Source organism: Anopheles marshallii, chromosome 3 (assembly GCF_943734725.1).
Source record: "Anopheles marshallii chromosome 3, idAnoMarsDA_429_01, whole genome shotgun sequence".
NCBI lineage: Eukaryota > Metazoa > Arthropoda > Insecta > Diptera > Culicidae > Anopheles > Anopheles marshallii.
Genome location: NC_071327.1, coordinates 74543232 through 74571177, shown reverse-complemented (window position 1 = coordinate 74571177; position 27946 = coordinate 74543232). Strand labels below are relative to the sequence as shown.

The 27946-nt window shown below is 44.4% G+C and overlaps 7 protein-coding genes across 7 annotated transcripts; 4 read left to right on the top strand and 3 right to left on the bottom strand.

Annotated features, from left to right (window-relative positions):
* The first annotated feature begins 130 nt into the window (after positions 1 to 130).
* LOC128711708 (ubiquitin-conjugating enzyme E2 C) lies at positions 131 to 1829 on the top strand. Its single transcript, XM_053806591.1, has 2 exons — positions 131 to 231; positions 1400 to 1829. Exons 1-2 carry the CDS (start codon positions 131 to 133, stop codon positions 1827 to 1829), a joined length of 531 nt encoding a protein of 176 aa, XP_053662566.1.
* A 1728-nt stretch (positions 1830 to 3557) lies between these two features.
* LOC128713685 (EARP-interacting protein homolog) lies at positions 3558 to 4841 on the top strand. Its single transcript, XM_053808549.1, has 3 exons — positions 3558 to 3599; positions 3674 to 4230; positions 4319 to 4841. The coding sequence occupies exons 1-3, from the start codon at positions 3558 to 3560 to the stop codon at positions 4839 to 4841; spliced, it is 1122 nt and encodes a 373-aa protein (XP_053664524.1).
* A 779-nt stretch (positions 4842 to 5620) lies between these two features.
* LOC128713980 (splicing factor 3B subunit 2) lies at positions 5621 to 8460 on the bottom strand. Its single transcript, XM_053808854.1, has 2 exons — positions 8443 to 8460; positions 5621 to 8314 (listed from the first exon to the last, which is right to left on the bottom strand). Exons 1-2 carry the CDS (start codon positions 8458 to 8460, stop codon positions 5621 to 5623), a joined length of 2712 nt encoding a protein of 903 aa, XP_053664829.1.
* Positions 8461 to 9094: 634 nt separating this feature from the next.
* Positions 9095 to 10425, top strand: LOC128715051 (innexin inx2). The gene is made up of 3 exons (XM_053809933.1): positions 9095 to 9344; positions 9453 to 9644; positions 9707 to 10425. The coding sequence occupies exons 1-3, from the start codon at positions 9095 to 9097 to the stop codon at positions 10423 to 10425; spliced, it is 1161 nt and encodes a 386-aa protein (XP_053665908.1).
* Positions 10426 to 12243: 1818 nt separating this feature from the next.
* On the bottom strand, positions 12244 to 14596 carry LOC128712246 (uncharacterized). The gene is made up of 2 exons (XM_053807142.1): positions 13423 to 14596; positions 12244 to 13358 (listed from the first exon to the last, which is right to left on the bottom strand). Exons 1-2 carry the CDS (start codon positions 14594 to 14596, stop codon positions 12244 to 12246), a joined length of 2289 nt encoding a protein of 762 aa, XP_053663117.1.
* Positions 14597 to 15434: 838 nt separating this feature from the next.
* Positions 15435 to 16983, top strand: LOC128712247 (uncharacterized). Its single transcript, XM_053807143.1, has 2 exons — positions 15435 to 16188; positions 16259 to 16983. The coding sequence occupies exons 1-2, from the start codon at positions 15435 to 15437 to the stop codon at positions 16981 to 16983; spliced, it is 1479 nt and encodes a 492-aa protein (XP_053663118.1).
* A 2273-nt stretch (positions 16984 to 19256) lies between these two features.
* LOC128713880 (BTB/POZ domain-containing protein 2) lies at positions 19257 to 21822 on the bottom strand. The gene is made up of 2 exons (XM_053808751.1): positions 21536 to 21822; positions 19257 to 20145 (listed from the first exon to the last, which is right to left on the bottom strand). The coding sequence occupies exons 1-2, from the start codon at positions 21820 to 21822 to the stop codon at positions 19257 to 19259; spliced, it is 1176 nt and encodes a 391-aa protein (XP_053664726.1).
* Positions 21823 to 27946: the final 6124 nt, after the last annotated feature.

The following is a 27946-nucleotide window of genomic DNA, read 5'->3' as shown; positions in this document are numbered from 1 at the left end:
CTATTCTCCATCTCCGATTCGTGCGCCACCAGTGTGTGCGGTTTGGCCAGCTCAAGAGAGGACAAATCCGTAAGAAGGGAAGCGCATCGCAGTGTGTTGTTTGGTGGCAAACCAACACAGAACAGGAAGAATGGCCCAAAACATCAATCCGGAGCGTGCACAGTCATCGAACCCATCGAAACAGAACGATGAAGCGCTGATAAACAACAATAACCAGGCCGTTAGCAAAAGGTGAGAGCACCGTGCAGTTTTCGTATTTTCCTAAACCTGACCAAGAATTGCTTTCCACGGAAGGTCAGACTGCTCGCATCATCAACACTAGATTATTCGCGCGCATCCAGAGATCATTCGCCATCTGCACCCAGATGGCGATGACTCCATCGCGTTTGTGTAGTGTACACCCTTCCTTCATACTGTGGTTGTCCCTCCATTTTCCATCCATCCCAGTAGCAAATACGACTAGTCATCTAAAATTGGTCCATTACCTATGCATTCAAGTGTAATCGTCTGCAGGAGTGTAATCCGAATCTGAACCCATTCGTGAGCATTGTGGGGAAAGGAAGGGTGCCGCCCAATCTGTCATGGCGTTACGCGTCTCACATTCTTGTAACTGTTTTTGAAAATGGTAACGGTTTCTCAGTTCCTCCTGTGGTTTTGCTATCACAAAGCATAAAGTTTGATTATTTCAAAGTCCATGAAAATAAAATTGATTAATAAAAAAAAGTGGCATTTAACGTATGGAAGAAGCAGTTCAACGGCAGACACAAGTGTTGTGATGATGGCGAGAAGAATGTTTCGTCGAATACCGTAGAGTTCATTGACCTTTCGGCTTTCCAGAGTTCACACGTCTCGCATTTAATTAGAGATTATTGATATCGCACGAACTATTGGTTCGTGGTTTGATTTTACTATTCATGTAGGTTTTCTTAAGTTTCAACCACCCAATTCTCGCCTTAATCACATTGAAAGTTTAAAAGTTGATTTCATTGTTTGTGCAATAATTGTACTTCTCGGTAATACTACGAAACTGCACTGCTCTGAAATCTCACACAGTTTGAAGCTGTTCCCTGCGATTTGTTTCTGCATCTATTTGCTCTCTTTTTAGAAAACTCAGGGCCCCTGGCAACAGATCCCGATCTATCCTGGCCGGAAAAGAATTTAAGAGACCTAACATCTTTTAAGAAAATTTTAAAAGTGCCTATGTCAGTTTTGGACGGAATGCGTGTTTGAAAAATTGGAATGTAGGAAATGCGAATGTTAGAATTGCTTAACCAGACCACTCGTTGGCTCAATATCAACTCAATTTCAATATCCCATCTTCAAGACACGAGCTCTCAGATAGTAGCAAATCAATCTGTATCAATTATCAAATGAAAATTTCGATCCTTTTCTTTCGCAGACTCCAAAAAGAATTAATGGCGTTGATGCTGTCATCGGAAAAATCCATCTCTGCCTTCCCGGAGGGTGAAAATTTCTTCAAATGGATCGGCACAATCAGTGGTCCGGACGATACCGTGTATAAGGGCCAGAAGTACAAGCTGCTGCTGGAATTCCCCAACTCGTACCCATACTCGGCACCGAACGTAAAGTTCATCACGCCCTGCTTTCACCCAAACGTCGACCTCAGCGGTTCGATCTGCCTTGACATCCTGAAGGATAAATGGTCCGCACTGTACGACGTACGGACGATCCTGCTCTCGATTCAGTCCCTGCTCGGGGAGCCGAATAACGACAGTCCACTCAACTCGCAGGCATCCCAGCTGTGGCCGAACCAGGTCGAGTACAAAAAGTATTTGGATGATTTCTACGAGAAGAATAAGGATTCTTAAACTGTGCGGTGATGCTTCCCATACCCTCACACGATGCGTTCAAACCCTCCACCCCACTGAATCATTCAACCAACCCCCACAAGTCCCTAATTAGTAGAACAATTTAATGATAGAAGATTAGCCAGTCAGCCTTGTCGTCGGTAGTCAGCCGAACGATGGTTCCGGATTGTATTGAGCTTAGTTTTTGCCATCGATAAGTAGAGCGTTTTAGTTGGGAGGGGAAAACAAGTGAAAATAGGTGGGTGAAACATTTGAGCTTAATTGGGACGCTTTTTTAAAGATGAAAAATCTTCTCATTATTTTTTTATTTTATTGTGCACTCGAATATCATCAACGTGCTCCAGGTCACAAATTTATTCATATTTTTATCAAAAGTTTTATTTCATAACCACAAATTCCCGAATCTCGCTATTGCACATTGTTCCTATTTCAACGTTTTCTCTGCTCGCGATTGTAAAGATGTCGAAAATTAAGCTCAATCAAATCCCTAAACCGCTAATGGAAATTTGAGGAGAAATGTGTGTCTATGGTTAGCCTGTGTTTGCTGATTTTGTTTTACGTAAACGGTTTAGGTTTGAGGAAGGAATTTTGATGTACTTAAATTGTTGCGACTTTAGTTAACGGTGGAAGGCAGACATGGACACTGCACCGACTTCTAAACAAAAGGGAACGTGTTTGTATTGTAGCTTGTAGTTAAGTGGATTCAACAATCTTATTGCTTTTTAGACGATTTTAATATTGACCATTATTTTGTGGGAACCATGTGAAACCCTTCCGATGTTTTCGAGTCGCAATAGTTTCCGTAGCTCAGGATTCCTCCGGCGTAAATTGCCTCCATGCTCTGAATCATTCATTACAACCAAACAAATGGCACGTGTATATTCTACTAGACGACAGGCTAGTTAGGGAAGACTAAACAAAAACAAACACGAAAGTACACATAACGAGACTATATAGTTTCCGTGATTCAGATCGCGCGCACTCGCCGTGAGCGATGGGAAAGAAAGTCAATCACTTGTCGATGGTGTGTCGTCGTCGGCACACTGTAATCTCGGCTAGAACTCGGTGCCAGTGTCGGATGCATGTCGAACGAATACGAAAGCTCACCAGTTACAAATGGGAGGGAAGAAGTTTATGTATTTATTTATAATTTTGTGTGCGATACAAACCCGGAAATGAACTTGGTCGTTTAAATCAGCAACAGTGAAATCAAAACTGGGTACGCGTTGATTTTATTTTGCGTTACACAGCAGTACTTGTCAATCGGTAAGTTTTGTGTAAGGTGTTCTGGATGTTGAAACATGTGTCTGTAGAAAAGCCTTTAGCAATAGGTTGGACGTAGATCTTTATTTGATACAATTAGAAGGACTATTTTTTCATTAAGACTCATGGAAACTATGCAGTATTACCAAGCAACTTAGCTTCACGAACATCACCGGGTTCTGTGTTGTCCGTCGAGATCCACTTCTGCATCTACGGCTGTTTCCACAAAAAGAAATGAAATTTACTTACTTATCCGGCGCTACTACCGCTTTGCGGCCTTCGCCTGCTGGAGGAATCCTCTGAACCGCTCGCGGTCGAGCGACTTCGTCTGCCAGTCCTGCGTTGACCGTAGTGTAAATCCCAGAATTAATTTTCACGTCATCGATAAACGTAAACAGTGAAAAAAACAGCTGTCAAAAGAGTAGGGGTGAAAAGAAAGAAACAAAAAAAGACGCATCTTCGCCAATGGAGGAAAACAACTCACTGGTGTATGGGCTCGATTTTCAGGTGAGAAAACACGCGAAAGCAAAATCATTTCTGTTGCACAACACGCCGTCAACGACGCACTGGCATATTTGCAGGCGAGAGCGCTCGCATCGCAGCAGGCCGAAAGCAATGATGTACGGTTTTTCGTCGCTACCCAAAGCCTCAAACCAAACAACCACTTGCACGTAGTCGATCTGAACGAAGACAGTTCCGCCCTGCAGTCGCGTATCTTCACCCATCCGTACGGAGAAGTATGGCGGCTAACGGCAAGTGCACACAATCCACGCCTACTAGCCAGCTGCTACAGTCTGCTCAAAGGTACACAGGTCGTGATGGAGACGGCGCTCCTAACTCTGCCGGAATCTCTCGAACCTAAGGATGGTGATCTGGAGTTCCTGACGTTCCAGAACGTGGAAACACTACCGACGAGTGGGTATGGTGCGGAAATACGTACCACCGAGTTCCACCCTACCGATGCAAACCAGCTGGCCTGTGTGGTGGATGGTAAGATAGTTCTGTTTAATCGGGCCGAAGCAGCAACCCGCATGGTGGCGGAAATTAATGCGAAAAATGTGCCGAAGTTCACAACCGGCCGATGGTCCCACTTTCATCAGGGTAATCATTTCATAGCATTGCATGACTGTAGCATAAGGTAAGTAAGTAAGTAAGTCTATAGTTGGAATTTAGATATTCTAAGCCGGAATGAATAATACTTACAATGCACTTGTACCGATGATCAGATCGTACGATGTACGGGATCCCAACCATGTCGTGTGGACCATCGAGGAAGCGCATAGCCAGATGGTGCGCGATTTAGATTGTAACCCGAACAAACAGTGTCACATCGTGACGGGTGGAGATGACGGTGTGATGAAGGTGTGGGACTTCCGTAACACCAAAGAGCACGTGTTTGCGCGCAGCGATCATCATCACTGGATATGGAGTGTGCGATTTAACACGTACCACGATCAGCTGATACTTTCCAGCGGAAGCGACGGTAAGGTGCTGCTCACTTGTGCCGGTAGTGTGAGTTCTGAGGCGCCGGAAATTATAACGGGCGATGCAGTGGAGCAAGTGGTCGGCAATGAACCGAGGGAACATTTGGCGGATGGATTGCTGCAAACGTTCGATCAGCACGAGGATTCGGTATATGGTGTAGAGTGGAGTACGGCCGATCCGTGGATGTTTGCATCATTGAGCTACGACGGACGAATGATAATCTCCAAGGTGCCGAAGCAGTACAAATATCAGATACTGCTGTAAGCGTGGAATCGATTCGAACGGACCACCACTTGACACTTGTGTTAAAATAAAAGCATTCCTTAATTTATTTTCTAACGCTTACTTTGCCATGGAATTTTACATCTTAATATACCTAATAGTATTCACATGTAGAGTATTAGTATAAGCGCCAGTAAATTCGATCATCGCATGTGTAGTAAGATGATACATTTTGAGCTAGTTCATCTGTGCCTGACCATCCAGAGACGCTCCATTGTATGGTTTAAGTTAAGTCCTGGATGGGAATTTGGAACCAGTCCTAGATCCAAACTATTAATGGTATTTCGATTCACTAAGGTCACTTCTCTGGTTTACTGCACGACCTTGCTATGAATCAGGTTCCCGTCCAAGATGATGGCATGTCGTCGTCGTTTCGGTGAATAGAATTTTGGGTCCAGTCCTGTCATATAAAGATCGACACATTTCTCTCACCTTAATTGTAGATCATCATCATCAGGATAAATAAAAATACAGACAAAATCCCCTTTCACGTCTGTGTCCTCCGCTGCTGAAACTGGGAGGACGTATGAAGGAAATGTAGTAATTTATTTCTAATGTTAAATTTCACCTTTTCTTTGCTTTAATCATAATTCCCTGACCGGGCTAGAATGAAACTATATCCATAGCACGGATATTGCAAAACGGAGAATACACTAGGAAGGAAACAGACACTCGGGGGGGCAGGACAGGAAGTTTGTGAAAAGTATGACAATTGCGGTAATTTGAAGATCGTTTCTGTTGCTTTCCAGTGTGGAACGACTCTAGAACTTGAACTCCTTGTACTTTTTCGACTGTTTGCTGGTTGTGTCGGTTTGCTGCCGTTTCCGTTTCGATTTTTGCCGGGCAACGTGCTCGGCTAACATGTCGGAAAGATCCTCCTTCTGCAAGTGACTCTGTTGTTCTCGCATCTGCTGCTCGTAACGCTGCGCCATCGCCTCATTGTCCAGATCAAGCTCGGAGGGATCGAGTGCCAGTTCGACCATACCTTCGCGGTCCACAGGACCACCGCTCCGACCCGCCCCACGACCACCGGCACCTGCCGCAGGCCCACCGGCACCTGGACCACCAGCACCACCACCTCCACCTGCTGCGGAGATATCGTACACGTGCGTCGATGCCATCATAGCAGCACCAATACGCTCATTTCGTTTCTCCGGTAGCACGTGATACAGTACCGGTGTCTCGTTATCTTCCATTTCGCTCTCGATCTTCTTCTTGCGCAGCTCGATCGTGTCGGGCGTTTCCATGCCGGCCGGTACACCGCTGGTAAGACCGGACGGTGTCACGAGTCCTTCCGCTGGTGTGATCAGTCCACTTTCGTCTGGCTGTGCGGTCATATCTTCGCCCTCGTCTTCTTCCTCCTCGGACGATTCTTCCGATTCCGATTCCAACTCGCCCCACACGGTCCGGTCGATTTCTTCCTCGCCCATACCACCCTCTCCGTCCATTCCTGCCACACCGAACACGTCACCGTACAGCGGTTTGCCGCTTTCGTCCACCGGGGGTTTACCCCAGCCACCGGCATGATATCCAAACGAGCATCCCTCTGGAATGGGCGCATTCAAGCCCGGTATCTTGAGATTGGGATAGCTCGGCGGTGGCCCGTACCGCTGCTGGGCGATAAGCCACGGCGGTGGAATCTTGTGACAGGCTGGCCCTATCGGCATGCCCAGAGCGATACGCAACTCCTCCGACAGGTCGCCCGGTTTTTTCTCCTTCAGGCGTGTCTCGAACTCCTTGCCCTCGTAGTACAGATCGCCGTGAATAGTCATGCGCGGTTTTGTTTGCCATTTGAAGAAAGCATCGTGCAGCTTTTGATAATCGATATCGATCTTGCCCATCTTTGGCCGGGCCCGTTCACGCATTTTCGCCTTGAGCGTCTTGGCTTCGTCCTTTTCCTGCAGCGATGCGCGCATCTCCATGATTCCCGTCTTCTTAATGAACGCCGGCAGATCGAACGGTGGTTTCTCGATACCGCGCTTGCCCTGCAGATACTTGCGCTTGAAGCACCAGTGCCGCGGTACCTGCACCGTATTCCGGTGGCTCTTCAGTTGCACTAGCAGCTTCGGATCGCGTGCCGTTACATCATGCATTTCGACAACATCGGGGCGCGTTACCAGCTGTTTCAGTTCCGCCACGCTCAACCGATTCAGTTTCTTTAGCTTGCGCTTGGAAACCTTCTCCTTGTCGTCCTTCTCATCCTGGTCTCCCATATCATCGTAGTCATAATCCAGCCCATCGTCCACCTTCTTCGTCTCGGCTGCTGCCTTCTCTTTGTCCGTCTCTTCCGCGCTCTTTACCGCTTCCTTTGACTTGGTGTCGAGTTTGAATATTTCGAATACGCGATAAAACTGCCGATACATCGGACCAAGATCCGCGATGGTTACTTTTTCCGGTACGTACTCGATCTCCACATCCTTCAAGATATCGTCATCGGTGCTCACCGTTTCCGCTTGTTGTTGTTTTGATGATGTCTCTTTATCGTTTTCTTCACCCTCTGCATGATCAGCCGATTCTGCATCCTCGACTTCCTTTTCTCCATTTGTACGATGACCATCTTCCGCTTCTTCCATCTCTTCTGTTTCGCCATTTTTCTCTTGATCACCGTTCACTTTTTTCACCATTTCCTCCGACTCCCTGTCATCATCCTCATCGTTCGGCGCATCAGCTTCTGTTCCCACGCGTTCTTCCTCACCCTGTTCGACTTCCTCGCTAGCTTCCCGTTCCGGATCTTTCGAACGTGTTGGTTTATGCTTTGTATGTTGGGTTTTCATTATTTTTTCAGGGTGCTTCTGTGCTTGTTGCTGCTGCTGCTGTTGCTGTTGCATCCGTTGTTCATGTGCTTTTTGCATCTGCTCCCGTCGAGCCTTTCGGTTTTCCTTCTTCCGTTTCTTCTTGCGTCTGTTTTTGTCCTGCTTTCCCTCCACCCGGGTTTGACTGGGGTCGGAAAAGGCGCCAGGCATGGACGAATCGTCTCCATCAGCATCAGCTGCACTCGGTTCGTTCGCATTCTCATCGTCAGACTCCATGGCTGGTTCCGCTTCTAAGTAACCACCAGGTAACACGGCAACCGATGCATCTAACGTGTCCTCTGCTCCCAACTCCTGTGCGCGAATCGTCTTCAGTGCCAGTACATCCTCTAGCGCTTTCGGCAGCACCAGTTCGGAAGGTTTTTTCACTAACTCCTCGGGATCGTCTATCTGCAACGACATCAATGCGGGCGGAGGAGACAATTCCGGCGACTGTTGCAAAACTTCAGGTTCGTCTTCCTCCTCGTCATCCTCCTCCTGCTCCTCTTGATCTAACTCGTGCAGCTCCGTTTGTTGCATGTTAGGGTGGTCGTCCTGCATCATCGGTACCATTTGTACAGGCCATCCGCCACCATCGACCATTTCTACCGGCATACCCATTAGCATTTCTGACGGTGGCGGTACCATCGCGCCGTTGGTTTGTTGCTAGAAAATACGGAAGTGGATGAATGGCAAATTAGAGCTCACTCGGCACCATTAGGGGCAACGTTTGTTTGCTTGTTGGGACAGCACACATATTGCACTGGCTAGAACAATCGATACACCTGACTTACCTCTGAATTGTTGTCCATCGTGTTATAATGGACTGGGGCACGAGGGTTACACTAGAAAATGCTAAACTATACGAACAATTCACAGCAAAAGTTGGTAATTTTTATCTACCACAAAAGCAATCGAGCGAAGTTGTTTGGTATTACAAATTGACAGCTTTGCAGTGGGATAAACCGCGACGGGCTCGCGCGGTGCACTGTCAAACGTTGACGGCACGTAACGCGCGTTACAATTATCTCCGGTCTCCTTCATTTATTGTATTTCAAACACGGTCTAAAGTGAAAATTTAAAATATGTCTCTTCTGGGTTTGCGTGGAGAATAATAATGGAAAATAACTAATTTAAACGAACCATTTACATAACAAAAAAACACATCCTTGTTGGCTTGCTTTTGTTGTTGGAAGTTTTCTATCCTGCTTCAGCCCGGATAAAAGAGAATCAGAGCCTACTGCCGCCATTTTTAAGTTTAATCTACTACACTGACGAACATGCTGTGAACAACTTCTATTATCCAGTTCGAAGAAAGGAACACACGCAGTACAGGTGTATGTGCTGAGACGGTAAACTGCACGGTAATGTGCAAATTTCCAAGCAAAACCAGTAGACGATTTATTCCAAACTCGCAAGTGCTTTGTCAAACCGCCGGACGGAAATATGATCGAATTCGCCAAACCGTTACAGAACATTCTGCGCATTAAACAGATCAATACGACCGATCTCGTATGGCGTCTGCACTGCCGTGCAACGGTGTATCTACTGTTGCTTGCGTCACTGCTCCTTTCGGCCCGCCAATACTTTGGAAATCCGATCGACTGCGTCATCGGAAGTGGCACGGTTCCGGCTTCGACAATGAACGAATTTTGTTGGATCATGGGCACGTACATCAGCAGCGATCCGAACTTTGGTACTGTATTACCGCACGCTTTTAGCTCCGGCACTCCGCGAGAAATGGCTAAATATGTTAGGTTACTTTTATGCCTTTTCTCTTTCTTTCCTTTTACTTCCGGCACAGTGTTGGACAGCACCGATTTGGTGAAGATCAATGCCAAGATTGGCCACATACCGGAGAGTGAACGATCGTACCAGAAATACTACCAGTGGGTTGTGTTCATACTGGCGCTGCAGGCCGGCATGTTCTCGCTGCCGAATTTTCTCTGGAAAGCTTGGGAAGGTGGCCGTTTACAAGCACTCTGCGATGGTTTAAGTGAGCATTAGGAAATGATGGCAAGTATAGAACGATTTTAAACTCCAACTTCCATTTTTCAGCTTCACCCCTTGTGCCGGATCTGTGGGAAAAATCACGCAAGAAGCAACTTATCACTCATCTGGTGGCCGAATTTCCACGCCTGCACCGAACGTACTTCCTGCGCTATTGTTTCTGCACGCTGTTCAACTTCTGCAACGTACTATTGAACATTTTCCTCGTGAATGTGATTTTTTCCGGCTTTTGGACCAACTACCATCCCGCCGTAACGGCACTGCTGTCGTTCGATTTTCCCTCCTGGAACCGGTATAATTCACAAATGTTTCCTAAGATTGCCAAATGTGACTTCCACTTCATTGGACCAAGCGGTTCCAAACAGAATCGCGATGGACTCTGTATATTGTCGCTGAACGTAGTGAATGAGAAGATATTTGCCTTTCTCTGGGTGTGGTTTCTGATGCTGCTGCTGATATCTGGGCTGAATCTGCTGTACTGGGTAGTGGTGCTGTGTAGCAAGAGCTTTCGTCTGTGGGTTATAGCAACCCCACTGTATCCGATCCGTTCAGCGGTCGTGTCCCGGGCACTCGAAGGACAAGGCATCGGGAAGTGGTTCCTGTTGCATCAATTGTGCCGAAACCTGAACCCGATCCTCTGCCGAGAACTGTTGCAGAGCCTGTCGAAGGCGAAAACCAACAACCGCAAAACGTACCGAATGGGAGGAAAGGGTGGCGAACCGGACTTTTACACCGATCCGGAAGGATTTGCCGAGGAGGATGTATAACGATAGGAACACATTGCGCAACGAATTGCATGTTCCGAAATGCGTAAACGCTTTCAAGCAGTCCAAATCACTAGTTGCGGCAGTTTGCTGAGGAAGAAATTGCCTGATAATCCATTGCAAACGAATTCATTCCAACTGTTTGCATTCCGCTCCAGGTGATCGTGAGTTTCCCTTCTATATTTTCAATTGATTATTTCTACCACATCTAACGTTGTTATGCATTTGTTTTTCACGTACGATATATAAGTTCGTATACAGAGAATATTCACAATACGAGATCGATATTCTGAAACTGATTACTACTAAGTGCCTTTAACAAGTAAGAGAAACGGATAGGGATTTACTCACTCATAAAAAAATATGCTTGCACCGTCTATGAATTATTGCGTCGTGTTGTACTCAAGTAAGCGGGTCATAATGTAACATAAGTACTGCCTTTTTGGAAAATAAAGCGCACTGTTGTTGTTTGTAAACACGTTTTCTACTCTGACCGGTTCTACTATTTCCAATCGTGATAAAATAAAATTCTATGGCGGCGGTTTTGATTTTTAGTTCTTGGTTCTCCTGCTGGTAAAGTTGATAATAAAACTAACTCAAATCTAATAATTAATAGGCGGTAAGTGGACGAAATATGCGGTGACAGTTAACTGCGTCGGCCAGCCTAGTGGGACGCATCGACTCTATAACACCAACTCTGTGGCGGATCCAGCTACCCCAGCGGGTAGGTAGTTACGGCTCCTCTAGTATGTGGAGACGAGAAAAGCGTCGCTCTACAGCCGTTTTTTTTTATCACAATTCACATTTTTCCCCCTGCAGAACAGCTTTTGTCGAAGCTTCCTACATGGCGAGGCCATGATTCCTATTATCCTTATTCCTGTGTTTTCTGACCGTTCTATGTCACCTGCTTGAACATCCGATAAAGTACTATTGGAGAGCCGTGAACGATAGAAACCACATCTATACCATCAGTATAAGTCAGGATTTGTTTTGAGTTATACCCAAAAGTTTAATGCCTAATGAGTATTTAATATCTTGAAAGATGTTGACTACTGATGCTGAAAATTCGACAGACCAAACTACCTTGCAATATCCAATCCATTGAGCATCACCTCCCGGATGGAAACGACCAGTTTCATTCTTTTTATGCTGCCAGGATCCAGTATCATCCTTCATTTTTCATCAGCTGGACTATTAATTCGTTCGTCCCTGGTGCTCTGGAAGCGATGGATGTCTTTTCGGATGTTTGGCAGTATCATGATGTCGTTTGCTGGTGGACCTTCTTCAGCAAAACACTAGTTCCATTGCTTAAAGATCTCTGATTGATAATGCACCAGATTCAGAAAGTTGGTTATTATTTATGCGATAACAGCGTATCTGCAGTCTCCAGGTAAATTTTATGTGGCGCCATCTATTGGAGGGTAGCTGCTCATTAAAGAAACATATGTTCGATTTTAATTACACTCGGTCGATCTTTACAAACAATGTTACAACACAGCATTAGTGCTTACTCGCTCACGAGATGCTCCAATCGCTCGGTCTGCTGCCGAAGTCCTTCAACCCGCTCCAAAAAAGTTCCGGATTGGAACAAACAATACCAAAACAAAACAGATAGAGATTGCGCTTGATGTTGAACTGAATTCAATTGACCAAAGTAACAGAGTAAATTTATTCGTTTTTTACACTTATTTTAACATTAGTTGTTATGTTAACATCATGTTGTTAAACACCCACAGCAAATGTGTCTGCGTCCTAACGTTGATTATTCATATCAACCGTCGATCATCGTGTACCGTTATAGTTACATGGTTACTTGTCCCTTCATTTCGGCGGTTTCTTTGTTTGCACCATAGCAACCGCAGTACGTGTTCCCAAACTCGGTTGGCTAGAATTTTCCCCACCGACCAGCAATACCACTAGCAACCCGTTGAGCGATAGCGCATTGTGCAGCCGATTAGCCCAACCATCGATCTGTTTCGCAAGCACCTGTTTGTCGGTAACGATTTGTTCTTCGTCCGGTATGCGAACGTATGCGAGATTAAAATCGTACTGCAAACAATTGCTCGCCGTCTTTTCGATCGTAGCATTAGGCGATGACGTTTTGTAGAGCGATAGCCACTGTTGCGTATCTGCGGTCTGTTTACCACACGTCTGAATAGCTTTGCCGAAATAAGCCTCGAACGTGCGCAACTCCTCGTCTGCGTTCGTGACGATCACCGACACCTTGTTGCGCTTTTTGGCGTGCGAAAACAAGGTCGCCGTGATCTGTGACTGTTCTTTGCCGGAGTGTTCAACCGATACATCTTGTGCGATACCATTGCGCCCCGTGTTGGTGCGGAAGCTGTGATAGTCTCGCCGATCTTCTAGCCACTGATCACCGAAGTAGATGCTATTGGCTAGCTTCAGCTTCACCAGATTCAAACTTGCAGCACAATCTTCCACCGAACAGTGCCCATCGCTACCGACCTGAATGTCCTGCCCTAGAAACTTTTTGGCCAAAATGCGTAGCTTCTGTTTGTGCACAGGATTGCCTGTCACGTTGTAAACGATGGACGTATCGATCGCGTATGGATGCAGCATTTCCAGTGCATCCAGATCGCTGTTCAGCGAATGCCCAACCAGTATAGCGTCCGGAGGTAACAGTTTGCGCAGGTCGCGTTGTACATCCGCCAGGGTGGTGGTCACATTGCGCAGCATCGCTTGTGTGATGCCGGAGAACTGCGTACGGTAGTCGAGGATTTTTTCGGTTGGTTTTACCAACTTGTCGTACACGACATTGCCCGACTCGTCGACGATGGATACGCGCGCCAATACAGACTTATCACCAGCTGCGCCACACATTTCACAATCTATGCCGTACATGGGCGATCGTGGATTGACCGGCTTGTAGTCATTACTCGTTGTTACATAGTGTTTGTACTTGTTTTGCAATGTTCCTGTGAAAGGACAAAAACCGAGTCAGTTGAGTTGGCAACACATCGACGATAGAAGTAAACCTACCAGCTAGGGGGACCGGATACCCTTCGTTGATCATCTGAATCGGGGAAAGCAGTAGTAAGGTACGGGGGAATTTATCACCAGGCGGTAGACCGATGTAGTTTGGCATACGGGCGGCGGGTTGAATGTTCCGGAAGATGCTCTTCCGTACCAGCATCTGATCTTTACAGGTGCGCATGGCCGCCTCTAGCGAACCGTACTCGGCCACAAGTACATCCTTGTGCGTATCGCTAAGCGGTACGCAAGCCACCTCTTCCAGAATCTTCGACCATGGGCAAACCACTTGGAGGGTGAGTTGAGGTCCGAAAATGGTTCCCGCACATTTCGGCATGTGCTCCCGATTGGTAACGTAATCTTCGCACGAGAAACCCTCCACAATCAATACCGTCGTGTGCGTCAGTTTGGTGTGCTTATCGATCGATACCCAGCGGGGCGCTATTGGCGAATCGGTTCGCAGTAACGTATGCATTAGCAGTGCCTGGATGTCGTCCAGCAGCAGTGGAATGCGTTCCTCCTTACGCTCGTTCCGATCGAGCAGTGCATTGTATCCGGACGGTTTCAGCAAGATGCGAGGTGTGTAGCGCATACTTTTCCGCTGGTTGACGAACGCCTTCAGCGCACGATACTCAGTTTCGGAGTTAAGTGTACTGCCCGCTTCAAGTGTGCTGCCCTTGTCGACTGATATCCCAACAGCGTTATCGTTCGCCGAACCGCTGCACTCTTCTTTCCGCCGTTTAGCATCCACGGACGTTAGGTCCTCTTCGCGCTTACTGATATTGAATGCGGTACGATTGATGGCCAATATTTTCCGCAACTCTTCTTCACTGCCACCGTTTTCTGCGGAAAGCCCGATGAAACTGTTTTGTTGCAGCAAATTGTTGTTCGCTTCGGTCTCTACTGCGGACGATTGTTCATCACCCTCCGTGAGGCTGGTCGAAGAAGATGGATTCTGTTGCTTTCTGTTGTGTTTGCCGATGCCTTCCTGCTCATTCAGCATCATCAACGCGGACAATCCCAACAGTTTGCGTTTTTTGCGCTCCTGACGTAACTCTTTTTTGCTTTTTAGCTGCGTCCAATCACCACCATTGCCATCTGATCCAGCGCATGCAGCAGAAGCACCAGGACTAAGCTGAGCTTTCATTCTGGCGTTTTCGTCGCACTCCTCTTCTTGCAACATCGGGCCGCAGCTTCTAGCGCTGGGTGGGATGAGGGTGTTGGTTAGGAACAAGAAACAACAAAGACCACTGAATGATTTGTGCTGACTAAGCAAATGTCGCCCAAGCGCTATGATTCACGCCGTTCGTAGCACCAGTAGTCACACACGCATGTGTACATGCATTCATCTACAGCGCAGTCTTTACACTTACCTCGTTTCGCGATCGTCTGTGTTGGTTTAATATGAAGGTTTAGCCGGATAGCGTATCCGTTCCGCGGCTGTTTTGCTGCGTGTACAATACACACGGCTGCAATATCCCGTAGAAACTGATAAGCTTTCGCGACGGAAATTTATATTGAGCGGAGTATTGAGTTTTCGCATCGAAATATTCACATTCACATTATCGAAATCGTGCGTGCGGAATGGAGGAAACTTTTGAGGAAACGTAAACAAGCATGCTGCACACATTTGCGTTTGACGTTTATGATGATTGCAAAGCGATTGGTTTAGAACCGCACGCTGAAAAGTTATGCTTGTGTTGTGGACAATAAAAATAGAAGATACCCAAAATACAAGTAACGATTTAGGAGTATGAATATCGTTCAAAAGTTATACATCGTGTTGAAATGCCTGGCATACAGAAAACAACTACGTCATGGAAATGGAATGGAAATCATTTTCATCACCACAAAAGAGCGCTCGCTAGCTGAAGGGAAACTGACGTTTGACGTTTGGCTCGTTTAAAGTAACGTTCGAGTGCGCGCGTGTGGTTGTGTGTGTATTTCTATCTGTCGGTTGATGTACCATTGCAACCGTTTTTTGGCGAAATCGGTCCAAATCAGTTGATGGGAAATTCGCGATGGAGCTAATTACCGATACCGGAAAAGTCTTAAAAGCGTATCAAATAATCAACCAGCAGCTTGTTCACGAAATCCAGAAGAAAAAGATAGAAATAAAGATGCACGAGGAACGGTACAATGCAACGAACGAAATGTTGCTGCAGGAACGCCAGGAAAACAAAGCTCTGCGCGACATGGTCCGGAAGCTGAAGGACCAGATGCAAGTAATAACGAAGGTGATCGTGTCGGTACAAGATCAAACGGAGAACGTGTACGAACGTATCAACCGTCCGCACGAGCTGGCGGAACGAATGATGCAGAACTATACGCCACGGGCCCAGCAAGTGTACGAACGACGCCGAACGGAAAACCCACCGTATGTGGACGAATATGCGATAGCTGAGGAAAATGAGACTAGCGTTGTTGTGGAGAACGAAGATGAGGAAGAAACAAACGCCCAGGGGGTAAACAATGACACTCATGCAAACGAAAGCGGTAGTGTGGATGCGGATGAAACCTTCGCCTCAAACCGGTCGAGTGATATACGATGTAGCAGCGGTGCACCACCGCTAGCAGTGGGCAGCCCATTAGTACAGCGACTAAAGCGTCCCTCAAGGAACGCAAGCTTTGATGAATCGTTCGAAACGATCGACCGCGAGCGGGTGTTCAAGCTGTCCCGACACAGTCAGGAACGACGAAAGATCTATGCGAACATAGAGGAAAATGTGACCGACCTGAAGTCTATTAGCAGAAAGAGCCGAATGGAAATTGATGGTAGTGTTGCTGTTGCTCGTTGTCATTACATTTCCAGGTGAATAGATTAAAAGTTTATTTTATATTTTAGAGGAACTTAGCGAAACATTGCGCAATCTGTCCCCGGTTAAGATGGATGACGTTGGTGAAAATATGTCCTGTTCGTCGACTGAAAACGAGAAAAGCAACCAGATGAACGAGTCACCCCGACCGGACAACAACCGGGGCGGGCACCAAGCGCAACTAAAAAAAATGGCCAGCGAATCAATGCTTTCACGAATTCATCGTTCCACAGTGGTTGATGAAGATCTCACCGAGGGTAGCAGCAGTATTAGCCGGGACGAGACTGAAATGACCGTCTTTAATCCGGCCGAACTTGTCGCTAGCTGTAGTACACCGGTGGCAAAGGGATCGACCGGTCAGCAATCGGAAAAGGATCGCGCCAATTTTCCTCGTCGGGGTCGTGGTCGCCCTCGTACCCGGGGATGTCCTACCAAAGCAAGAAGCGAAACTGAGCTACATACGCTTGAAATGAATCCCGTCGTAGTGTTGAGACCCTTAACGGAGAAAAATATACGGGCACACGAGCAGAAAATGCGACCAAACCGCAAAGCCAGACCAATTCGATATATAAAGGAATGTGACATTAGCGACAGCGAGGAAGGATCGACGCTAGGCGAAGGCAACACGTGGGAACCAAGTTCGTCGATGGAAAACCTGTCCACAGTGTCCGGTGAATCGAATCGTCCGCGACGAAGAGCAGCACCAAAGATGCTCCGCGAGCCGTCTTTGATTATTAAATTAAGACGAACCTAACTGTTCTTATCTTTATCGGCGCATTACATATTAACCATCATCATTATTGTCTCTCTCTCACTGGTGTATTATTTGTTTTCTTGTTTAGAATTAGTGATTATTTTAACTATTATAGTTTTTAATGACCATTTTGACACCATGATGTGAAGAAGCAAATGGGTTTTCACCATGAACTGATTTTGTAGTTTTTTTAGATGAGCGAAGTTAATTATAGCGAAAATGATGTACAAAAATCCAACAGGGTATGCGTGCAGTAGTCAGAGGATATGTTAACGGAAATGTTGCTGGCAAACAAGAACAAAGGAGTGTATCACACAATTGGATCAGCTTGTAGATGACATCAGTTTCAAAAATCTCTTTTATTTTATCCGAAAAAAAGCAAAAGATTCTATCGATCACAAGGAAAAAGTCCGATCATACCTTCCCTTCGGCATCGTTTCGCCCAAATGGAGGTCTCGTAGTTTCGAGCTAGCTTTTCTGTGTTTGTACGCTACGCAAGCCTGTGGATAAGCTGCGTCTAAACAAGAGGATAGTTTAACAAAAAATAAAATGCCAAAACAGGACGATAAACTGTTTGTTTTAAATCGTAAAATTCCATTCTAAACGATTATATAAAAAAATTCCATTCTATTTCATTTACGTTCTCCTTACGTTTTTTTTTCTAAATTTTCTTTTTGTTTTTTTTCAAATCACAAATTACGTTTACTTTCAGCTACACTTTTCTTGGTTTGTTCTACACACCAATTATTCACAGGTTTTTCACAGACAAGCTGTGTGCTTTTCACGCAGGTATGTTTTTATGTTGTCTCCCTGTCTATTTGTATTTTGTGTTGTTCCTGCCCGTTGATAAATAACATACCTTTGCTTTACAAAACTAATGATTAAAATCTGCATGATTGCATAGCATATAATAACACACGCTTTCAGAACCGATGGGTTTCTAAAAAGCTCGAGAACGGAATAATATATGGCTATGATTTGTTAAAAGCAAACTGATAGTGCACGAGCAGTAGAACATCTTTTAGCTTCATGATCACGTAACGAACGGATCTCAGAGCAAAACGTTAATCTCTCTTTCGGCTCTAATATAGTGATTGGTGTTACCTATGCTTTCACACTGTAACCATTTGTCTAACGATAGAATGTATAACATGCAAGCATAAAGACTTGTATATTCTCTAGCATACACTGCCGGAACGACATTATAATCGAACAATGTGTATAAACGATATTTCATATAGTTTTGCATAACACAATGCTTATCGAGAGAAGCGCACTAAGAAGCATTATATGGCGGGTATACGGTACTGAGAATACCGACTAGAACCGTGAACAAATGTGTATGTGGGTATAAATTGAGTTGTGTATGTCGCAAGCAGTACCTACGTTATATGGCATTTAATAGTCGGAGCTGCTTGTAGAATGTACGTTGTACGATATTCTGAAGCAATCCCCGTTACCTATGCTTTGTTTCCTTTTTTTGCCAATGTTATTGTTTCACTTGAATTTCTCATTTAGAAATCTCTCTATTACACACTTTTTCTACGGACGTCGTTTTACGATAACGAATTGGTTTAAATTTAAAAGACAACATCTTCAACCTATATCTCTCAGAGGATACGCAATTTATACTACATTCAACAGGAATAGTAGTCACATAAGGGCACACCGTCGATCGATTGTTGGCAGCTTAGAACTCATCTAAACCGTAACCCTCGTGATGATATCATTATTAGGACTAATATTTTTTTTCTAATGCTACTATCGACTTTACCAACGAATTACAAACAAACATATGGAACTATGTAGCTGAACGATACACATCGAGTACAACAACAGGAGTGGAAAACAGTGGTGAAGAAAAACGTCAACAAAAACATAAGCATAGTAAAGTTGCTATGATCAAAGCGTGTCATGTCGTAACGAAGCAAATACAGCTGTCGATCGTCGTCCGCATGCTGCTCTCCTTGTTGTCTTTTACCTCGTGGTAGAGATTTCTTACGATATGGCGGAGAAAACTGTCCCCCTTTTCAGGGTGCCGCGTTATATGCCGCTGTAGGGCTGTGGTTTCGTGAGATGTGAGATACCTTTTTTCGGTGGGTCGTTGGTGGTCGTAGTCTCCTGTCTACGAAGTTTGCACGCACAGCAGTTAACGCAAAGAGATTCATCGACTCTCCATTTTTACTTTTAATAAAACGCCCCCTTGTATACTCATCATGAAGAAAGGGACATCATCATCACTTTGTACCCGGCAGTCCCTACAGGCAGCACCGCTAGTCGAAAATGCATGCAAACACGGAACAGCAGTTCAGCAGCAGTCGATTACAGCAACCCTTCTTCGGACCGTCCCGTTCCCGTTCGGCATCGGCCGCCGCCTTGCGCATTTTCTTCGTGTAGTTGCGCGGATGGCTGCGTGCACTGAGCTGAACCGGCAGCAGCGGAAAGTCGGGCCGGGGCGCTCGGAACCGGGCGACAAGAGTTTCTTGTTCCGGTGTAAGATTAGCGGCTGATCGTCGTACGCCACCGGTCAGTATGTCACCGACGAGTTGCGATTCGGCCGGATCGAGCAGTTCGATGCGTTCCCGGGCGGCATCAAATTCACGCCGTGACATGTTGAGATATCGCGGAGCATAGCAGAGGGCTCCGAGTGCACGTCGACGGTTCTCAGCCGTGGGATCGATGTGTTTGCGCTTGCAGTCTTCGAGGCTCCAACGTGCCAGTACATCCAGCAGTACCGTTTCGGAGGACAGCTGCAGTGCGTCCCGTTTCACGATCATTTCCAGTTCCGGGAAGCGCAAAGCAAGCATGGCCTCCTGGGAGAATACTTCCTCGGCGTACATATCGATTAACTGCAAACAGTTGTTCAACAGTGCGGCAAAATATTCCTCCGGTGTCAATGGTCCACTGGCAGTGTTTGATTTATTTGCCCGAGGACACCGGGAGCGTCTTTTCTCCTCCTTGGACGGGGCTTTTGGTGGAGCAATGGAGTTGTAAAACCAAAGCGCTCGGTAGACTTCCAGCACGTGATCAACGTGCAGATTGAGATCCAAATCCTTGACGCAGTATATCTCCAGCTGGCGGCACTGGAAACGTGTTGCTAGTTCAAGCATCTCGAGTGCGTGTGTTGGCGAGTTAAATTTGATAAACTTGGTCTCGAGGTAACTGGAGAGAGCGAAAATAAAGAAAAGTAAAATATTAGACACGGTTGAAATATATGTCAACGCCGAATAGCAAGTACTCATCGATCAATCAATCGATCAATGCGGCACACTCGTAATACCCTTTTCTGGTCGTTGTCATAAACGTCCATGTACCAAACGTACGAACGATCATCTTATGTCTGGCGCGCTGTGTACCTTCTGCTTCACACTTGAAATACTCATAGCACGCGCACTCTGTTGCATTTTTTGGCGCCGGCACAACATTTCTTGATAACGGACGAACCTGTGCTGCTACAGTGTGATTCACGATAGTACAACACAACGAAGGCTACTTCTTGCTACGGGTAGTGATAAGCCCAACGAATAATCAATTCCACATGATATAAATCGGAAGCTACTCAAACGCTGTCCACACGAGATTAGATTGAATCTCGGACCTCGCAGGGCGTATCAATTTTTTTTATCAATGAGCCAATCAGTGGAAGGTGGTGTCGTATTTTCTTGTCGTTACTGGTTCAAGTACGGCCGTAGGTGTTTATACTGTCCGTTATTGATATTGACATTGAGAACAGGTGGCATAAGTATCAACATAAATCAACATCCTAATTCGTGGCGTTCTGCTTAGAATTATGTAACTTTATAACAATTACGTATTTCTATGACGCATTTAAATAACACGGATAAACTCCCGTTCTCTAGGAACGCGTTCTAAAGAATAACATTGGTACTGGGGAATTAGGTAATGGAACCCCATTCTTTCCATACCTATGAAGGAGATGTAACTGATGCTCTACATATGCTGAAATACGGCTGGACGATATTTACTTCAAATTTCCACTTTGTTCAGACGTCATTATTTAACCTGTCCAAACCTCAAAGTGATAGCTTTTTACCTTCAACTTCAAATAAAATGTAATAAATCTGGGCTTGAGAGCCTGGATATGTGTGCTTATCAATGACCTCCAGCATGCTAGAAAAAAATGTTGGGAACCTAATTTAGGTTAGGACATTTTATACCTCACTCCGCACACTCGCAGATCGCGCATACTGACAATTGTTGCACGAAATAAGTTATTGTGTGAGCAGCATAGGGGACTGCATTCATTAATGTACTTGCAATTGCGCTAATGTTTGCTAATGAATAATTTGTTCCATCTGCGTTTGTTACATATTCGCGCTCGATACTCATTATCATTGTGGAATGCAATTCAAAACTAACGTGTTTCCATCGTTTCAACAACAACCAGTAAAAAAAACAAACTCGGATTCTAACTTCCGGACTATGGTTGAAGATTCTTTTTTTATACAACTACTACAATCACTCCCACTCGAGGCTACATGTAACAATCTGTCCTCAAGGTCACCATCACACCCTGTGCTGCACAACTTACCGTACGAATGTCTCGAAGTTGTCCCGATTAACATCGCGAACCACACACTTGCTGTCACCGCCACCGCCGCCACTGGACAGCATATGTGCCAGACCGGTGTTGGAGTCTAGAATCGCTTTGCGTTCTGCACGCACGAGAAAGTTTTCCTTATTGCCCAACACCAGGAAGTCCACGTACTGGCCATCGTTTGTCGGTGAATCCATCGGAGGAGCCGTCGGCAACGGAACAGTCGCAAGCCGGGCACCTCCTCCATCGGCCTCGAGGTTGTTGGTAAATGGCTGAACCATGATCGCGCAAAAGGTACTCGCGGATTCGAATAGTTTGCCGGTAGCAAGTAGCTTGACCCTTATCCGAGGGCTGTGTAAACTTAACTTAGAAGAAGAATTGATTTAATCCACTGCCTTAGATTGTTTTCAATATTTTGCGTCAGCTGATGGTGCTCGTTTGCGAAGATATTCAACCCAATCGAAGTGGCTACATTCCTTCACGTGCGATACGCGCAGTTCTCTGTGGCACTTCTGCGCGTCGGTACGTTCGCTAGTGAACTGATTCTCGATACCGACCAACGGGTTTGGTGTAGCCGATGTTTGGCTTTGCTAAAATGAAGTGTGAATATCGGGTGAACCTGTAATAAAAAAACGAGCAAAAAGAAGGTGAAATTTAATCAATGATACTCAGTATATAAAAGGAAAAGATTACATCAGGACAGCGCGGGTGTGTGTTTGTGGAAAGGAGTGAACTGATAAGCCGATGCGTTGATTACGTGCCTGTGCTTATAGCGATACCGGGGAGATACTGTTCGAACACTTGCGAAGGCGTAATGGTGACGGAAGAGTGGGTGGAACATTGGGGATGTGTGTCGTTCTTTCTCTGTTGTTTTTGTATGTATGTCAATTTGTCTACACTCTGTGTCATTTACACCTTTTCCGCGAGTGCATTTAATGGCACGTTTCCTCTCAATTACCGATTGGCCATTCTTACCGAGATGATGACTAACAGCTTCTATATATACACACACGCATTGCAATCTTTCGAGTGGATCCATTTTTACTTGGGAGCTATTTCCTTCTTATCGAAGGGTTTTCTCTCTACGCCCTTCCTAGGTATTAAAAGTCGTTGGCACGAGACTGTGCCAGGCCCTTACATTGCTATATGTGGCGTAAAGTTTTGTATTCTTCAATGGACGAGTCATACGAAATTTCACCATCAAGGTTAATCTCTATCGGTAAAGGTACTCAATACTACTATGCTACTGTATCTTGCCAGTTGAAGATCATTTGTACATTTAGGGTGTGTCATTACAAATTTTGGAATCTAGGCCCATACTACATCTCTCCAGAGATCCCCGATTTTAATTCTAGAGATCCTAAATCCTAATTCGAGAGATCCTAGATCCTAATCCATAGATCCAGAGATCCTTAATCGCTAGGTTTTGGTTCTCTAGGTGGGTTGGATAATCTCTAGGTTATTTAGAATAACGGTTCTTGCTTTTTTAAGAAAATTTTGAATTTCTGACTCTGAAATACTCTGAAATTCAGCCAGTTACAATACTTTCAGATTATTAACTATTTTCGTGTAATTATTTAGAATACATTAAATACCTCACGAAATTCGGAAGATACGTATCGATACGAGTTGTGTATACAACCCTGAAGCAATTATCATGATTTGCTAAATGTTACTGAGCTACATCATCAGAATAAATATATTCGAAGCGAGCTTCAATACTCAAAACAAATGCCGATAGATCATAAAATTGCAGTAGCAGAAAACGATAACACTTGCGCTATGTTGAGAACGAAACGTAATAAAAATGATTCACGCTGAATGCACCTCAATCGGGGTAAGACACGTGTCACAAGATGAAACACAAGTGATGACGTATTATCAATCGGATATTTGATTCAAGTTTGCCACAGATTAATCACATTCCATTGGACATGCTACACATTCGGTAACTTGTGCCTTTCGATGAGACTTATTGCGAGAGTTAGTATAATGCTCTACACCAAAAAAAAAGAAGATAATATTCTACTTCCATCTTCAAGAGAATGCGTTTTTCCGAACCGTGAAGCAGCAATTAGACGCGGATCGCGTTATTTGCATAACGATAACCCAAAATATCGAAGGTCCACTTCCAGGCAAACCGTGTTGATAGCACCGGAAGAGCCGCATTTAAACCAGGGTCTAATTTAAACATTCTCACCATGCCATGTGACTAGGCCCACCGTCTCCTCCACGAACTGTCCGAGGTCTTTCTACGATTTTGATTAATTTCTTATCTTTGTGCAAATTGAATGTACGCAGTGCGCCGGCGGGGTAAAGCAAAGCAATACCCAAAACGATCTTTGTCGTGTCGAAACGGTGGCTGTTCAAACCGAACCCTCTGCTAGTGTGGGGTTGTGTGTTGAATGTTTGTCGCCACTGTTTTTGTTTGTGGTGCGCACCGTTTCCCCGACACCAGATGATGGTAATTAAAGTATTCTTCTGCGCGTTCCCTTACAAAGTGCTAGACTCCGTCAGCCCGCGAAGAATCACGCATTCGCGGCTACGTGGTGCTGGTGAGAGGAGTTGGGGCAGTTGGGTTAAGTCGCCCGACTTTAAACACATGATCGTCATCATCGATCGTCTCTGTAAGCAGAGATTGTGCATTTTGGAGGGGTATAGTAGGCGTTTAGGGTGCAGGTCGGAATCGAGGGGTGCGATAATTGGCTAAGAAATGTGTCGGCGACTTCTGTTACTCGTAACATAACGCTTTCTTCTCGTGCAAACATTGATAAGACATTGCTCAGTATGATCTAACGGGGAGCTTGTCGGGGGGTAGAGCATTGAACATTGATTGTTTATCTACGTTACAGTTGTTGTTTCCTGCACAAGTGTGACAAACGGGCAGAATATTGTAGTAAAACACCATTACTAACATAGAACACCATTTTTATTCTATTAATTATCATTATTTGTCATGCCTTTTTTATAATTTACATTTAGTCTTTAATGCTTTCAAAATATTTTTAAAGTTCAAACGGTGTTTTCCATTGGGTTTGGAAGCGTACGTGAATATTCAAGTATTTCTCGCTGCTCTGTACCAGAGGAATGACAATTGAATCATCGAAGTCACCACGTAGAACAAAGCATATTTGGAAAGGTGATAACACTCCGCATTGATAATGTAATAAAACTAACGTCTTGGATGGCATCAAGACTAATGTATTTTTGGCAGCGGATTATGCTATCTACAAGACCACATTTGCTCTGGGGTTATTAAAGGCATAATAAATTATAGAAATATCCACAATAGCAAAGTTCAATTCCAATGAAGCACTGCATTAGAGTAAAATTTCGGAAGGATTATTAAATTCAGTTCATGGACAAGACAGCAATGATGATTCATCATGAGCTTCAACACGAATCTTCGTTCTCTCTATCAACAGTTTTACATCCAATCAAAGGCAATGTTAATGACGAGAAATTTTAGCCTAACCATTTTCGCTATATTAAAAAAAAAATTATTAAAAATGCTAAAAGAAGCGAATACAACCATTGATAGATCGTATAACTAGAACAGGATATTTAAAAAAGTTAATTTAGTTAAGATAAATACAAATAGTGACAAATTGCTTTCCTTGTTATATTTACAATTCTGTCAACCGGAGCACGCACTAGATGAATTTTGGCGACAAATTTTATCACCAAGGTTCGGCTTTTATAGTTCTGTACGGTTGCACCGACATCGGATGATTGATCTACATTGAGATTGATTGTGATTTGATCCTTTCCCCTCGTTCTTTTTTCTTCTCGTGAATGAGGCGAATATCCACAAATAAATTATTGGCGATAATGTTTATCGCACAATCATGGAAATGTTGCTGGGGGTTTTGATAATCAAACGCCATTGAGCGGAATTCAAGTTAAAGCTCTTTATGGCATATCGGTCATTCTGTACTATGATCATTGATCTTATGAAAACCCCTTTTTTAAATCCTTTGTAGCAAATTAAAATTGAAGAAAAGAGCGATGTGTTGTACAACACACTCCAACCAAGGGACGAAATAATACGAAAGAACTAAACCACGTGCTACATCTCATTGGACACGTAAGCTTCCCAAGCACGTCCACAACATTCAGTAATAGTTACATTGATTTTCACGGAAACAAATGTTTGCGATACAACGACCACTCACAGTGATCTTCAACCTCTTCTTGTGATTCGTGTGATTCAGTGATCTTAGAAGAAAGGAACGTTTTGTAAATATTGAGCGTTACGTGATCCAACGCAGATATGGTAAATTTTAAGAACAATCACAATATTACGTTTTAAAAAAGGACCTTTGCGAACCAAAACAACATTAACCATTTGCTTCTCTTCTTGCATACGTTTGCTGATGTAAACTGACGTCACGCAATGTAACGCTGATGTAACGCAAACTGCAAAGATGTTGCTTTCCTTCCTTGACCGGCTGTGATCGTACTACAAGATCAGAAGTGTGGTTTCGTCTCAGCCAGAGCCAATGTGAATACATAAACGGAGTAGCGCATCACCGGTATGTGAGGTCGTAAATTATGAGACAACAGCCCACAAAGCCAGGGCGTTAATGCATTGGACCAGCAATCGATGAAGTGAACACGAGCCACACAGCGCAACAAAACGTACGAAGCAAATACAATACGAATGCGTTGTTGTTTTGCTTCTGGGTTTGAACGTCGCAAGTGTTGGAGGAGTTTTATGGTTTATCGGAGGTTTAATGATTCTTGGTTAATGTGTCGCGTAATCACCAGCGGATAATATATCCGGCACACTCTTTACGCTACCAGTAACGAACTGCCCTCCCTCGTGTGCGTCTAATCTACATAACACATAGTATTATTAATCTGGAGTGGATAAGTCGTGTCAAATGTAATAGTAAATTCATCACAATCACACTTACATTCTACTGCTAAAACATTCAATTTATAATATATTAACGAATTTTTATTACTCACAATGCTGCTATAATCGACAAGGCACCGATTACTGACGAACGCGTTTAACTGAGTCATTAAATTGCGTTGCGATTTAAAAACCAAGTGATATAGAGTAAATAGTTCAATGAGTAAATTTGCTCACTGATACAGATAAGTAAGCGGAAAGGAAGCAAAGGCAAATATCGCATATACCTTATGATGCTGCCAAGCCTATTTTACAGTGTTACCACCTACAAACACTGCTCTTACACCAAACCAAAGCAAAACGATCCCCCAACCTTCGGTTAGCGTCCGATGCTGCAGTGTGTGTGTGTCAGTGGATATGTTTGTTTTCACTCGTTAAAGCTAACCATTTTTAACAAATTGCTAACAAATATATCTTTCCCACCCCCGTGTATGTCCACCAACCAGTGCGGACCAGAGTATCTGTGTGGCCGGTGTGTTTTGTTTGCTTATAACAAGCTGTCTCAAGTTCATTGCTATCTAAATAAAGATCAAACAATGCTCTAAAAAGAAAAGAACCATAAAGGCCAACCAACTGTTATACAATAATGAGCTATCCCAAACCAGAAGCTGCTTTTGCTCCAGCGGCCCTAGGACGGAGCGGTTCTGCACACTTCCTGGTTTGTTATGTCTATTTTCGGACAGGGGGTGAAAATGGTGACCATTCTGGTCGGTCCAACGAATCGGACGCTGTCGAACAATATTTCAATGTTTTGAGACCATTCGTAAATCAATTTAAATTAACGTAAATTAACATAACGCTGTTTGTAACGCTGATGTTTTCGAAACATCTTCTTGTTGTAGCAATGTGTAGGGTGAAACTGATACAGATTTGTAAATATAAATATGAATCTATGAACTGAATGAATGAAACTGAATCGATACAGGAATCCTCAAAGATTCAAATCTCCAAAAAATCATGATTTTACGTTTTTATCATGTTTTAGCTTCATCAATAAGATTTTTTGTTATAACTTAAATTAACTAAGTACAGATAGGCATTCCATAGCGAAAACCTGAACATGAGGGTTCATGAATCTACGACCTGACTCCAGATTTGAATTAATGTTGTGCTCTCAATGAATCTTTTGAGAAGAGGCATTCGTATGAATCTGCATGAATTAGTGAGGAGTCATTCAGATCAGGAATCGACTCTCAAAAGATTCGTGAATACTCAGAACAGTGATGCACATCATGTCCATTGAGGTCTTTAGCGAAATGGGCAGTTAGGGTTAATTTTTGACAACTGATAACCGTAAAGACGGGCAAACTCCTTGCAGGTCATAAATCTTGAATGATTCATGAATCTTAGAGGAATCATAAATATTTGAATTGGCGATTCAGATACATTATTTCAGTTGAAAGATTCGAACAGATTCATGCATCTGAAACAGATTCACATTAATTTGAATGTCTAATCACTAAAGAATCATATGGTCAATATTC

Bases quoted from the DNA above. Each gene is read 5' to 3' on its own strand.
- LOC128711708 (XM_053806591.1), top strand. From the start codon at position 131: ATGGCCCAAAACATCAATCCGGAGCGTGCACAGTCATCGAACCCATCG. The intron at 232-1,399 runs GTGAGAGCACCG...TTTCTTTCGCAG, and splicing joins AACCAGGCCGTTAGCAAAAG to ACTCCAAAAAGAATTAATGG.
- LOC128713685 (XM_053808549.1), top strand. From the start codon at position 3,558: ATGGAGGAAAACAACTCACTGGTGTATGGGCTCGATTTTCAG. The intron at 3,600-3,673 runs GTGAGAAAACAC...GCATATTTGCAG, and splicing joins TGTATGGGCTCGATTTTCAG to GCGAGAGCGCTCGCATCGCA. The intron at 4,231-4,318 runs GTAAGTAAGTAA...ACCGATGATCAG, and splicing joins TTGCATGACTGTAGCATAAG to ATCGTACGATGTACGGGATC.
- LOC128715051 (XM_053809933.1), top strand. From the start codon at position 9,095: ATGATCGAATTCGCCAAACCGTTACAGAACATTCTGCGCATTAAACAG. The intron at 9,345-9,452 runs GTACTGTATTAC...CTTCCGGCACAG, and splicing joins CAGCAGCGATCCGAACTTTG to TGTTGGACAGCACCGATTTG. The intron at 9,645-9,706 runs GTGAGCATTAGG...TCCATTTTTCAG, and splicing joins AGCACTCTGCGATGGTTTAA to CTTCACCCCTTGTGCCGGAT.
- LOC128712246 (XM_053807142.1), bottom strand. From the start codon at position 14,596: ATGTTGCAAGAAGAGGAGTGCGACGAAAACGCCAGAATGAAAGCTCAG. The intron at 13,359-13,422 runs GTAGGTTTACTT...GTCCTTTCACAG, and splicing joins GTATCCGGTCCCCCTAGCTG to GAACATTGCAAAACAAGTAC.
- LOC128712247 (XM_053807143.1), top strand. From the start codon at position 15,435: ATGGAGCTAATTACCGATACCGGAAAAGTCTTAAAAGCGTATCAAATA. The intron at 16,189-16,258 runs GTAGTGTTGCTG...TTTATATTTTAG, and splicing joins GAGCCGAATGGAAATTGATG to AGGAACTTAGCGAAACATTG.
- LOC128713880 (XM_053808751.1), bottom strand. From the start codon at position 21,822: ATGGTTCAGCCATTTACCAACAACCTCGAGGCCGATGGAGGAGGTGCC. The intron at 20,146-21,535 runs GTAAGTTGTGCA...CGCTCTCTCCAG, and splicing joins AACTTCGAGACATTCGTACG to TTACCTCGAGACCAAGTTTA.